General features: G+C 39.0%; 1 protein-coding gene across 1 annotated transcript in view; it reads left to right on the top strand.

Annotated features, from left to right (window-relative positions):
• Positions 1–14462, top strand: part of HPGD (15-hydroxyprostaglandin dehydrogenase) — a 149005-nt gene that overhangs the window by 112134 nt on the left and 22409 nt on the right. Inside the window, exons 5-6 of the mRNA XM_082243422.1 lie at positions 6887–6963; positions 12249–12412. Of these exons, the coding sequence (XP_082099548.1) occupies positions 6887–6963; positions 12249–12412 (241 nt within the window). The remainder of the gene's footprint in view (positions 1–6886; positions 6964–12248; positions 12413–14462) is intronic.

The following is a 14462-nucleotide window of genomic DNA, read 5'->3' as shown; positions in this document are numbered from 1 at the left end:
GGGTTACAAACAAGATAGGGTCTTTAGGTTTGTTCTGAAGTTGAATTTGTTTGTAAGTCGGAACAGGTACATTTTTTCAGTGTAGCTCCAGCCCAAAAAAATAATTTTTACGTTTTTTGGATGGCATATGGAAGGGTTAACACCCCTGTAAGGTTTGTTTTGCTGTCTGTGCCCCTGTTCAGAAGATTTCACCCCACTTTCTGTCTCTGTGGCAATTGGATTTTGAAAATGTTGGGTTGTTGTGGAAACCAGGATCGGTAATAAAGCTTCAGTGGAGACACATTTTTCCCATGAGAACTCTTACAGGATTGAATTTCCCTTCCTAGGCATAGATTTCCTCTCACTTCCTGTTATCTCCCTCCGTTTGTAAGTAGGAGTCGTTTGTAAGTCGGATGATTGTAACCTGGGGACCGCCTGTACAGTATGTGTTCATTAAAATATCATTAGGTGTAATTTTTAAAAGCAAGAAGTGTAAATACCTAAATATGTCTTGTTGTCAGACTCTTGCAATCCCCTATATAGCAGAGCACAGACTGTGAGAGAGCAGCACATGGAGCTAATCAGATGTGCTAATGTACATTAGTCATAAGCTAAAAAAAAAGAACATGCAGACAGGAGGAGAGTAGAATAACAGATTAGCTCATCAGTATGCTGCTTCTCCTTCACTGTCCAATCACAGAATGAGGATGAGGCAAACCTATGTGTATTACTTAACTGTAGCACAGAAAAGTAAGGTCTATAGGCTTACGTTTCTGTCTGGGGTTTGTTAAGGTATAGGATTAAATGGACAAAAATACAAATGCTCTGGCAAGTAAAACAGCTTTTATATATGTATTTCACCTGTGCATTTAATTGTTTGCATAGAGTACAACTTCATATTTAACTTTTTTTTTTGTGCAAACTGTATTTTTCTTTCTAGATATTTACTTGTTCAAATTATGGATAGAAATGCAGTTATCCTAAAATCATGATAGTTACACAGTATAGTCCAACATGGCACACTTACCAACATTTTATTATGAAGTCTAACATATTTATGCAATAAAATAAAATAACACCATTCTTGTGATCCTATATAAAAAAACGTCTTGTGAAAAGCCACAGTGCTCAAGGCCTAAGTATGCTGGTTATACCTTATCAGCGAGAAACAACACTTCCTCCACTGAGCCCCCAGTGCAAATTGAAAACTCAATCGCCTTTCCTTCCTCTCAATTTTTTTAGAGCCTGGAAAATGTCCTTATCTTCAGTCATTATTACATTTCAGTTTAAAGATATCAGTACAGTATGAAAGGTGCAAATTAACATGTAATGCTTTAGTACATAACATTATTTTTGTAATAAGGAGCTCAAATCCAATCAAAACTATATTCTTTTAGTAAGTGGCTTTTCAAATCACCACTACTATACAACCACTGCTATTAGCAGATTTTCAATACATCTGATCTCCTTATGTGCAGAGCTTAGCAGTGATATAACAGCGAACAGTCCCACTTGTTTAAACCTATTTACCTTTGACATAGGATGGGGAATGATGGAGGTCCACACACAGAAATATAAGGAAACCTTTTTTATTTCCCAAAGAAAGGGTTGTGTTTTTTTCTCCCTACATAACATTTTGATATGTGCTTATTTTAGATACAAATTGTTTAGAGACACCTTTGAAAAAGGTCATCTAAGGTTCAACTACAAGCAATTATTATTACATTTTTTAAAAATGCTATCATGCCTCCCAGAGCTCTGCTGGAGGGTGATCCAAATATTCCCGTTTCAGGACATATCTGCTCCTTTGTGGTGGTGATTGGGTTCTGGATTCCTCACAAATCTTCTGGGGGGGCAAGAAACTTTGGTTCCCCCCTGTGTGCAGCCATTGCTGCCAATCCGGAAGCTCCAGCGGTGGGAACTTTGGTGCGCTTCTCCAACATGGCTATTCTGCTTTCCAAGATTGATTGCAGTTTAGCCCGACATCGGCTTGATTTGCCAGGACCTAAATAAGATTCGCTCCAGGCTTACCACCGCTGAGCCGCAAGTCGGCCACGTGGAGGATACTGTTGTGGAGCATATAGCCTCTGTTTGTTCCCTGCAAACAAAGATCAGAGCCCCAAAATACAGGGCGGAGGATGTAAATAATCATAGCAGACTAAATAATCTTCGAATTATGGGGCTCCCTAAGGGTGCGGACGGTGAGAACCCCACTGTCTTTGTGGAAGAATTATTGTGGTCCTTGTTGTCCACAGCCCAGCTCTCCCAATATTTCATGGTGGAGTAGGCTCACCATGTGCCACACAAGACCACCTTGGCTGAGGAAAATCTCCACCCTGCACGTTCATCCTGCAGCTGATGAATTTTAGGGTCTTTGATTAACTTCTCCTGGCTGTCCGGGCCAGTTGGAGACCTATTTTACCACAACACCAAAGTGCTGCAGTTTCCAGATTACACAGTGGAAACACAGAAACTGTGTCGGTCATTTGACTCTGTCAAGGCCACCATGAAGGCTAAAGGCATTAAATAAAGTGTTTTGTTCTCTGGCTAAACTACGTGTAATTGATGGCGTAAGGATGCTGCAACCTGGCTGGAATCTATGCCTCCAGGGATAACTGCACTCCTTTATTTTACCTGCACCATGTGTCTATTGTCTGCTGAACATGAGGGGTTAGGGCCTTTTGTTGTACCCTGTGATTTCACCAGCTATCTGTTAGCAACCATATGGTTTTCTACCACATGGCTATAACTTGCCTGCGATCAGAGGGCATCAGATCATCCTTTAGCTCTCTCTGATTCACTTTTTGCCTTTGAGTTTTCTATTTGCAAGTATGTTCAAGTTTGTGCCCCTGGCTTTGTCCAGTAGCCAGTGACTCATATTGTTCCTGTCTCTCCAGCATCTCTACCAGCAGGGGAAGCCTGCTGCATTTCCTTTTTCCCTTGTTGAGTTGAACATCTGCTGTACCTATATGACTTTTTTGTGTCCCTAGTTAAGTTCACGTTCTCTCCCCAGTTTGTTGACGCCTATTGGACATGTTATGGGATCTAATATTCTCCCAGAGTTCTGGGTCACACTCGGAGGGGGTTGGGGTGGTCATCCGTTGCTGACCTTGTTTTGGAATGTGCTGTTTTGACACTGTTTTTTTACTTTTTTTTATTATTTTACTCTGCTCAATGACATGTGTACTTTCATACTATGTGAAGTTATCTTTCTAAGATATAATGCATTTATTCTGAGCAGTTCTACCCTGGACCAGGTATACCGGTCCCCTGTGCCCTGATCCACTCCTATTCTTTCCCATCTCCACATTATGGCAAAGTTTCTGTTTTTCTGTTTCATCACACCTATGTATCCTGCAGGAAACCCATCTAATGGGCTCCCGTATACTGAGTCTTAAAAAGGCCTGGTTGGGTATCCACTTTTATGCTACCTCAATTATGCAGGGGGGTTTAGCGTTCTGATACACTGGTCCCTACCATTTCAGCTCATGTAGGTAAAGACTAATCCATGGAGCAGATATGACCTACTCCATGCCTTAATAACTGATAATGCGTCTGTGATAGTGGGTCTCTATTTGCCTCCACCTGCTGATGTTGCTCTCCTTTACATGCTGATGTAAATGGTTGCTCAATATGCTATTGGCAATGTGCTGATTGTGGATGTTTTTAACCTGGTGCCCTCTCAGAGTCTGGACAGACTCCATTCCTCCACTGCCTGGTCCCCTAGCCTTTTCCCAATGGGCATCCTCTTTTGCTTTGACTGACGTATGGGGGAATTTCCATCCATCTGAGAATATACTTGTCACTCTGCCACCTATCAGTCCCTGTCCTGCATAGTGATGTTTGCCTCCTCTGCAACTCTGCAACGGGTGGTCTCTGCTGAGATCCTGGCTAGGGGTATCCGGGATCATGCCCCAGTTATTGTTTCTTGGCAATTGGCTGCAACGGTGGACCGGGGATTGTGGAGGCTGTCCAGATACTAGATTAGGGACCAGACCATTCAGGAGCCTTTTTTTGAGGCCCTTTTTCAGTTTTGGTTTCAGAATGAGGAGTCTTTTGATTGTGTGGGATGCGTTCAGGATCTGACTTTGAAGGGAGTATGGCTGCTGTAAAGAGCTCTTATTCGAAGTCTATGGAGCAGTTAGAAGATAAAGCATGACAACGTAGGCAGCCTATGTTGCACACCCTGGTCGTGATAACTATGCAGCTTGGCAACAGGCCTTTGCGCGAGATATCATGTGTTGATTTGACCAAGAAATCACTTCTCGCAACAGCCCAATGGGTGTTTGAGTTTGGAGATAAAATGGTAGGCTATTAGCCTGGCTAACTAAGTGACAATTTGCTGTTATGCATATTAGTAGAATTACTGATGTCACCTGATGGTATTAACAATAGATTTTTGCAGTATTACCAAGTGCTATACTCCTTTAGGGTTACCTATAGTAAGATTGACCTAAGTGCTTATCTCGACTGAATTGATTTCCCCACTCTGGACTCTGAGGCGTGGAATAGATTAGACCAGGATATCTCTCTAGAGGTGGTACAATGGACCTAGGACTTCTACAATTGGGTAAGACCCCTAGAATTGATGGAATCCCAATTGAATACCTATTTACTTGATCAGGAGCTGTTGTTGCCTAGGTTCAGGTCTCTCCTTACTCAGTTTACCCTGGGTTCTCTACCAGAATCTGTCTGAGGCAGGTATTGTGTTAGTTCCCAAACCAGGCAAGGATCCAAAAGATTGTGCCTCCTATACAGTATGCCAATCTCCTTAATTAATGCTTATGCCAAAATACTACCTACAATTCTGGCTTTTCATCTGTCAAGGGTGATGAGTGATCTTATTCATGGTGATTAGACTGGTTACATGCCTGGGAAGGGCACAGATATTAATATTCGCCACCTTTTCCTTAGTTTGGCTGCGACCCATGCCAAAAGTGACATAAGAGTCATAGCTTCTTTGGATGCTGAAAAAACTTTTGATTCCATTGAGTGGCTGGGTACTGCATTGATTTGATATTGGACCTAGGTTCCTGCAGTGGTTGGGTATGCTCTATTGTGCCTCTCGTGCTAGAATTCGGACCATTGACAGACTTAATTTTTTCCTTTTGAGGAGAGGAACTTAACAGGTCTGCCCCCTTTCCCCGAGTCTTTTTGCCCTGTCTTTAGAACCCCTGGACATTTTAGTATGGAACTCCTGAATCATTAAGGGCTTGTGGGTCAGCCCTCTGAGGAGAAGATATAGTCACTCAAGTGCTGAAACCTATTATCACATGTTTTGGACTTGCCCTAGATTGGAGCAGTTCTGGATAAAAGCATTTGTATGTCTCAATACCCATCTTAAGCTGACCCTCCCTCTCTCACCTGAGCTTGCATTGTTGGACATCCAGGATGATGAACATAGACCTTGCTACACTAAAATACTGACTTACTACTTACTGTATTATGCTAAGAAAGAAATACTTAGGAAATGGACCTCCCCCTCCCCCTCTTAGGTGGCCTTATAGGAGTCTTCCATTGAAGCTGTGTTACCTCTGTACAAATTGGCATACTTTTATAGGGGCTACCATTGAAATATGACAAGGTCTTGCAGCCATGGATGACACAATGAGTTTTTTCTTTTCATATTTACTGGCTGCATTAACCTAGAGTTTTCTCTGTTTATCTTCTGTGAGGGTCCCCATTTCATTATGTTTTCTGTTTATGAAGGAGTGTGCTGAAAAGTTTATATACACAATCTTAAAAAGTACCTATGTCCAAAAATTGTTATATTGAAAAAAAATATTGTATTTGAGGCTTTGTGGACTTTCATGATACTACCATAGACATTACAAAATATATAAGGTTAAAATCAAAGTACTTTATTATATCAATTGAATAAAAACATATCAATATCATGCCAAAAATGTCACTAATAACGCTCACAACTGGACTGATATTACTATAAACTGGTACTGATTAGTGTTTTTCATGTTATTTTTTGTTTACTTGTACCTCGCAAACTACTTTTCACTGTTTCTCTCCTGTGACGTATATATATTATATTATGTTCTATACATTTTTTGGGCAGTGTATCTAATTACTTTCAGGTAAACTCTAAAATAATTACACAGTATGTGTACTTACAGGAACTATACAATAGGTTCCCTTTAAGGTTTTGTGGGAAAAAACTTGAACAAACGCAGTAATTTAAAGCAGAACTACACTGCATCTGGGCACCAAAAACCAAAAATAATTAATTCATTTTTAATATTTAAAGCAAACTCACCCATCCACCCATGTCTCCATGCTTTATTTTGCTAAGAAATCACTTTGAAAAACACCCCCTAGCATTTCTGGAAGTGGCCATCTTGAGTAAGGACAGATGATTCATGTAGCATTTACTTCCTGGAAATCTACCCTTAGCTGAGGCATGCAGGCAGAAAGTTTATTTAGCTGATAAAACCCCTCCTCCCTTCCTGAAGATTCCTGTGAGGGATGACATAATTTGCCTACGGCTTAAAACCAGGAATTCACTGAAGAATAAAAAAAAGTTTAAAACAAGTAAATATGATGTACCGTATTTTCTGGCGTATAAGACGACCCCCTAATTTTCATCTACCGGTAAAACTTAGGTTACCTTGGAGATATTATACTCGGCGTATAAGATGACCCCCCATTATGGGGGATTTTTTTAAGGTTCAAAAGTAGTCTTATACGCCAGAAAATACAGTACTTTCCTATCTATTTACTAATGCTAACAGCATAAGGATTAAAAATAGTGTTTTGTTTGAGAGAATGAAGTTCCACTTTAAGGTGAGGTTATTTGAAACAATTCAACCAATAATCCAGTTGCCTAAGTGTGACCAATAAACATGTCTTGGTAGAGAGTTATTGATTAAAATTATGTTTATTATCTTTATCACAGGGCTCACACCTGCTGCCTATCAACCAGTGTACTCTGCTTCAAAGCACGGGGTAATTGGATTCACAAGATCAATAGCGGTGAGTATACCATAGCATATAAATTATCATTCAAAGACGATGATCACATGGTTATGGAAGTGGTTTACTAGTCTTCATCAGCATATATTGTGTATTTTTTGCCATAAATGAATAATGGAAGCTGATTTAAATAAAATAATTCTTCCTACAAACATTTGAAAAGGTTTAACATTAAATGATCTAGTCATTTTGACATTCAGCGGTCATAATACTGAAAATGTCAATATGTTATTCGCTGCATGCTTCAAGTACTTTTTCATTCTGAGATTAAAATGAATGTTTGGAATGTAGCTGTGAACATGTAGATAGGATCTCTGACACATTATGACAGACTGTGTGGTTTTTGATTTTGTGGTTTATAAGACATTCAGAAAAACACATGTATGTATAAATCATCCATCCTCCATCTGCCAGCTACAAGACCTAACAATCTTTTGTAACCAAAAACAAAAGTCAGTGCCTCCAAAGTGGTAGCTGAGACAAGCTGTGCAATAAGACTCGCATAAATGTGGAACGCCTATTTTTATTGTATCTTAATACATATTTTCGTTAAATTCCTTCCACATGAAAATATCTATTCCAATGCAAATGAACATAGGAGGGTGCTTTAAAAGGAACAAGGGGGCAAATTCCCCAAGGTCACTGGTTTTCTGACAAATTAGGGGTTGCTGTGAAAATGTAAAACTGTCCCTATTTCAGTGCATGATATACTTATCTAGTACTGGAATACTGGTCTCACTAAATTAGACATTTAAAGCTGATCAATTGATGTCACCAGCCCATATAAACATTGATTTTTTCAGATGATTTTCAAGAGCAGAAGCTTGATAAAAAGATGAGGCCAGAATGGCTTCTGCCTGAGCATTGTTTCACATACTGTAATGTGAGTATAGAACAAATTCTTCACTTCAACGACCCTTTGCTTTAGAGCATCTTAAAATATCTTTCTAATTTAAATTAATTATTAGTCTTTATTTTGATTCAAGCTAGGAAAAATGTCCATAGCCTCACAATTTATTCTCTGCAATGGCTAAAGAAAAAAGTTGATGTAGTAGGATACCATGAAAAGGAACAAAATATTCCCACCTTAGTATGCAGTCAACCATTTCAGTGGTGTACTAAGTCTGAAATTAGGCCTTTTTTACAAAAATGTATACAGTAAACCCCCACTCCATCGCGGTTCAGTTTTTGCGGTCCCGGTATATTGCGTTTTTTTTGTAATGTTATTTTACTATATAAATAATTAAAAATGAAATATTTTTGTGTTTTCCATAGCTCTTGCTAGGTCTCTCAGTATCTTTTATGTGTTTAAATGAGTTTCTATTGTTTTAAAAGTGTGTTTAAAGACCTTAAAATGCTTTTACACGTACAGTGACAGTAAAATAAACATGCCTACAATGCATTTTAATAGGGTTTTTCTATTTCGCGGATTTTCACTTTTCGCGGCTGGGTCCGGAACGTAACCCCCGCAATGGAGGGGGGTTTACTGTAGTAGAAAATATCATACCTTGCATCAAAGTGATTGGTTGGACATTTCAAGACATCAATCGAGATGTTTCAGAATTGCCCGACCTTAATCGATTCACAAATGGACACTTGCAATGCTAAATAATTAACGACCTTACAATTTTTCATTTGTAGCTCCATTTTGCCTAAATGCTTTAAATACATAGAATGAAAACACAGAAGGAAACAGTAAGAAATATATTCAGTAATCTATTTACTAAAAGCATTTCCTGATAAACAGATTTTTTTTTTTTTACGGCTACATGGCTTTCACTCCTCACCTGGTCACGAATTCGGAAATAAAGCAAAAAATTGGATTTGAAGTGACAAAACAAAGATTGGCCTCAAAATGACTGGAACATGTGGGGGTTTTGAGATGTAGTGTTATGAAACACTACATAATTCTTATCAATCTCCTAGCTGCCTGTTGCTTAGTAATAAGAGCCTTTGTGACCCTGATGTCACTGACTTATCTAGTTTATTCAGAATGTAAGAAATAATAATGATGCTTTCCAGTCCTGTCTTTTCCTTTTTTTAATTTGGATATGTGATCATTGTCATTCAATGAGCAAATAGAGTCGACAGCAGGAACAATTTGTTCTGTGTTTAGATGCTTTGTGCCAAATAAAATGGAACTTTCACAGTACAAGTAAATGATTACAGTGTTTAAAAGCAGAGAAAAGTTATTAGCTCTGGAAACAAGGTACAGCTCAGAGGAAAGATCAATTCCCTACAAATTACCCTTCTGATGTTTATACACGGTCACAACCTGACAGAAAAACAATAGCAAGCTCACCGCTGTTTGTAATAAATCGTGGTTATAAAATCCATATGCAAATGATTTCTACAGTTTCCTGCAGCACCTACAAAGGAAACAATGTTCAAAAAAATAGTCATTTAGTTACATCAGTTTAATCACCTTTTAATACCGTGTTGCCTTTAATAAAAAAAATAATACCTGCCAATGAGCTTAGTGTCATAGGATGTGTCCCCAAAAAGATCTGCACTGGCAATGAAAAGCTTATCAAAACCAGAAGAAATATTTTGAACATTTTTAAAAATCTGGAGCAAGAAAAAATCTTGCTGAACATCTGAGATGCTGAATGGCAGGATCCAGACAAATTTGTGTGTGATGTGAGATATTTTTTACACATAATAAACTGCTGTATAATATATGAACATACATAGTTCACTAGAAGTGATGGGTTTGAGCGTGTTCTGATCGAGCCCACCAGGAAGACCTCACTGCACACTTCCAATCATAGGCAAACAACAACTACACATACACATACTGCCTATGATTAGTGGTGTGCAGTGCCGGCTTCCTGGTGGGCTCAATCCAAACACGCCTGAGCCCATCGCTATTCACTATAGACAGTACCACATGTCACAACATGTACCTAATAGTTAAAAAAAAAAAAAAAAAAAAAAAACGGTCTACTTGAATTGACAAAGGAGTCCCTAATGAATACCAAACTTGCCCAACAAATATACTGTAGCTAGTATTTCAACCTCACTGAATGTTTAGTGTGAACTGACAAAGATACATTAGTAAAAATGGTAAGCTTTTATTTGGCATGCTGAAATATGCTAAGTTTAACCACTTCTGGACCAGAAGGTTTTACCCCCTTGATGACCAGGACATTTTTTGCGATACGGCACTGCGTTATTTTAACTGACAATTGCGCCATTGTGCGACGCTGTACCCAAATAAAACTTTTTTCCCACAAATAGAGCTTTCTTTTGGTGGTATTTGATCACCTCTGTGGTCTTTATTTTATGTGCTATAAACAAAAAAAGAGCGACAATTCTGAAAATTCTGAAAAAAAAAAAAAAAAAAATTTTACTTTCTGCTATAAAACATGTCCAATAAAATAAATGAAAAAATCTCATTTTTTTTTTCCATCAATTTGGGCCAATATGTATTCTGCCACATATTCTTGGTAAAAAAAATCCCAATAAGTGTATATTGATTGGTTTGCGCAGAAAATATTGCGTCTACAAACTAGGTGAAATACTTATGTCACTTTTATGTATTTATTTATTTTTTTACAAGCAATGGCAGTGATCAGCGTTTTTTAGCGGGAATTTGACGTTGCGGCGGACAGATCAGACACCTAACTGAAACTTCTTAGGGGAACGAGTGACAATACTACAGTAATCAGTGCTAAAAATATACACTATTACTGTACTAATGACACTGGCAAGGAAGGGGTTAACACCAGGAGCAATCAAAGTGTGTCCCTAAGGGGTGCTTTCTAACTGTGTGAGGGATGGACTCACTAGATGAACACAGAGACCTGTGTTCCTAAATAGTAGAAACACAGGATCCCTGTGTAAAGGTACGTTGTTTCGCGTAATAGAGCCGACCTGCCGCAGTAAAGCTAAGGTGGCTGCATTTGTTCCACAGGCCAACACTTCAATATTGAAATGTTAATGATTTGCAAACATGGCTTTAATGATTTGCAGTCATGTAATAAAATGTGGCACAAGATCATACACGTAATGACAACAAATCAAAATTTAACCTTTAATGCCTTCGTTCAGACAGCCAACCAAAGCTGGTTTCTGATCTGCCAGTATGGTAATTTGTCCTTCATTAATTTGTGACTCAAGGGTCTATGTCCATAACCAAAGTGTTACTTTTGAACCTATGAGCTGGTTTGATCTTGTAGTGTCATGCAGGACAAATATAAAAATGGCTTTGGTCCTTTTTGTGCTTCAGTAGTCATGTTTCTTGTTTTTGAATTAAAACATTTGGCCTTTGACTTTAACCTATATGTTCCATAAAGAACCAAATCTATGAACTAGCTTCATGGACATCAATCAATATCAAGCGAAAAAAAAGAAAATATAATTTGTTACTGTCAGTATACAGTATGAAGATGTATTAACCTGAAAGATACTATTCAGCACTGTCTGAACCTAATAAAAACTTCATGGTGTTAAAGTAACTACTCTTAAATGATCATGATATCAGTCCCTGATGCGTATACTGACCAGTAATTGAGTTTTATTGCAATTCAATTTCTGGTTTAATTTTTTTCTGCAGCAGAATCAAATTGACAAGCTTGAGGCTGCCTTTGGTCTGACAAATTTGCTTAAAATTTGCATGCATGCATGTTATGATGCTTAAAAGATTTTAAAATGCAACTTTAAATTGAAATGCCGGTTTTATGTGGGAGCTAAAGAGTTGAAGTCCCTTCTAGCTTTGTACAATGAGGAAGAGCTTAACCATTTCCGTGTTCCCTATCATACTGTATATATTAATTTATGGAGGATTAAGCATAAAATACCCCTATGTGGATGGGTGGGGATAGGAACTGAGAACATCTTCGGAGATGGGTAAAACAGAAACTGGACACCTACTTGGAGAGGGAAGATGACAGAAACTGAGGATCTTGTTGGAGATGGATGGGTACAGAAACTGAAGACCCTTTTTAGAAATGGTTGGTAAGAGAAACCAGAGACCTCCTTGGAAAAAGATAAAAACATAAACTAGAGCAGTCCTTGTGGGTACACAAACTGCAGACCTCCTTGGTGTAGGGTAGGAACAGAAGCTAGAAACTTTGTTTGAAAAAGGTGTGGACAGGAACTGGGGACCTTTTTGGTAACAGAAGCTGGAGACCTCCTTGGAAAATGATGGGGATAGACATTGGAGATGTTCCTAGAGATGGGTGAGAACAGCTGTAGTTAATTTAACATCAGTAAAAAAAATGCAGCCTAATAAGAGTGTACATTTCAAACTTCATTCCTGTTTTTTTTTTTTTTTTCTACAGGCACTTGCATCTATTGGAAACTATGGCGTACGAATAAATACAGTGTGTCCAGCCTTTGTAGACACTCCACTTCTGGAATCTATTGAGAAAGAAGAAAATATGGGAGAATTTTTTAAATATAAGGATAACATAAAGGACATGATGAAATCATTTGGTGTACTAGAGTAAGTGCAGAAATGAGTACAAGTAACCTTTAAATTAATTAGCAGACTTCCATGGTTCATATATAATATAATATATATATATATATATATATATATATATATATATATATATATATATATATATATATATATTCTATATATGGTAACCTTTGACTCCCCCTGAGTCTGAACTTTGTTTTTAGTTCCAGCCACTTATGGCGGGATGCCGACTCTGCATTATTTTTGCATGCTGTCAGAGTCCGCTTCCAGTGCAGGACAATGTGGACATGCAACAGAAGAGTGACTAAAGCTGCCTTAAAGCGGAGTTCCACCCAAAAGTGGAACTTCCGCTTTAGGGAGTCCTGACCCCCCGACATGCCACATTTGGCATGTCATTTTTGGGGGGGGGGAGCGGGTACCTAGTTTTGACAGGTACCCGCTCCCACTTCCGCTCGGAGCGCCGCGGCGCCCTGAGCGGAAGTTCTCCTCTCCCCCTCCCTCCCTGCAATCTTCTGGGACACGTCAGAGGTCCCAGAAGATTGCCGGCCAATCACGGCGCGCAGCGCGACTCGCGCATGCGCAGTGGGCACCCGGCTGTGAAGCCGCAAACTGTAACAGCCGGGTGCCCACAGCAGTGATGCCGGCGCCGTGGGAGAGGATCGAGGCTTCCGGCGGCCGCATCGCTGGACCGTTGGACAGGTGAGTAAATGGCTGGAACTCCGCTTTAATTGGTGTCTGATGTTTACCTGTACAGTAGTTACTAACAGGACTAAAGGACATGACAAGGCCTAATACTGAAACTCGCACAATCAAACTTCAAAGCTAGTCCACAAAATATTTGGGAGTGACAGTATACAGTACGAAAACATCATATTTTGGGCAGGGCGTGTCCTGAATGGTGTAGTAAGCGCAAGTGACATTGCATTTTCAAATCCAGCACTGGATCTGGCATTGTACCAGACTCATTCAGTGGTGGCTTTGGGTCCCTCCCTGAACCTTTCTAGTGGAGGTATGATCTACCTATTTATGCACTAATTTCACTTGCTGCACCCTCAGGCAAACCTATCAAAAAGTTTGTGATTAGCAATACTGTAAGTTCTTTGTAAAATTGCATTTCTGTGTTAACTGCACCATTCACAGCAAGGTGAAAACTGTTGAGAAACTTTTCCTATAATGCACACAAAGGTTGTACACCAAAGTCAAGGCCCCAACCTGTGCATGAACCTTTATTTCTCATTCATATTGTAAAGCGCTGCGCAAACTGTCGGTGCTATATAAATCTTGTATAATAATAATAATTTAAGAGTGAGTTTTTGGTGAGATGACAAGATGCGGTTAAGATGCTAAACAGCAAGAACATTTCCAATGAGAATGGGAAGGTGGTTGAGGGTAGACTGGAGTAGTTTGTCTGTGGGTATGTGAAGGAATCAGTACACAATGTAGATACTAATAAAGCTGTTCAAAAGGCTTATTGTTTTTTTTTTTTTTACCTTAATACATTCTTTGCATTAAGGTTAAAGAAAAAAACAGCTCCCCAGCCCCCCTTATACTTGAGCCCAATCTCAACCCAGCGATGTGCACAAGAGCAGCAGCTCTCTCAGCTTTCTTCTAAAGCCTGGTACACATAAACAGATCATCAAACTAATATTCATCCGTTTTTTGTTGCATGCTAGTCTCATATCCAAAGTGAAGAGGCTACTCAACATAAGAACATTTTGATACGACAGAATAGAACTTCATAAGTGATGTAATGTGTTGAATTGTTTTTATGTATTCTTTTGTTGTCTTGCTCTTAGGATTTTTTTTGGATGAAAATTGTACTAAACAAAAATCGGACGTTATGTTTACATCTGATAAAAAATTTTATAGCCTGCACCTTCAGTCAGAATCGGTTGTCGAAAGCACTATACTAATGATCAGAAAATTGGCAGATCATTCATAGTATGAAATTTTACTTCTGATTTTCTCATTGTGTGTATAGAACTTTACTCATAGGCTCAGTGACAGCAACAGGAGCCACTGGCTCCAACTACTGTCAATCACAGCCAGTGAGGAGGGAGTGAGGGCAGGG

This window comes from Pelophylax lessonae (assembly GCF_965119305.1).
Source record: "Pelophylax lessonae genome assembly, chromosome: 1".
Classification (NCBI taxonomy): Eukaryota; Metazoa; Chordata; class Amphibia; order Anura; family Ranidae; genus Pelophylax; species Pelophylax lessonae.
The sequence above is the reverse complement of the archived record's forward strand: the minus strand, read 5'-3'. Positions and strand labels throughout refer to the sequence as shown.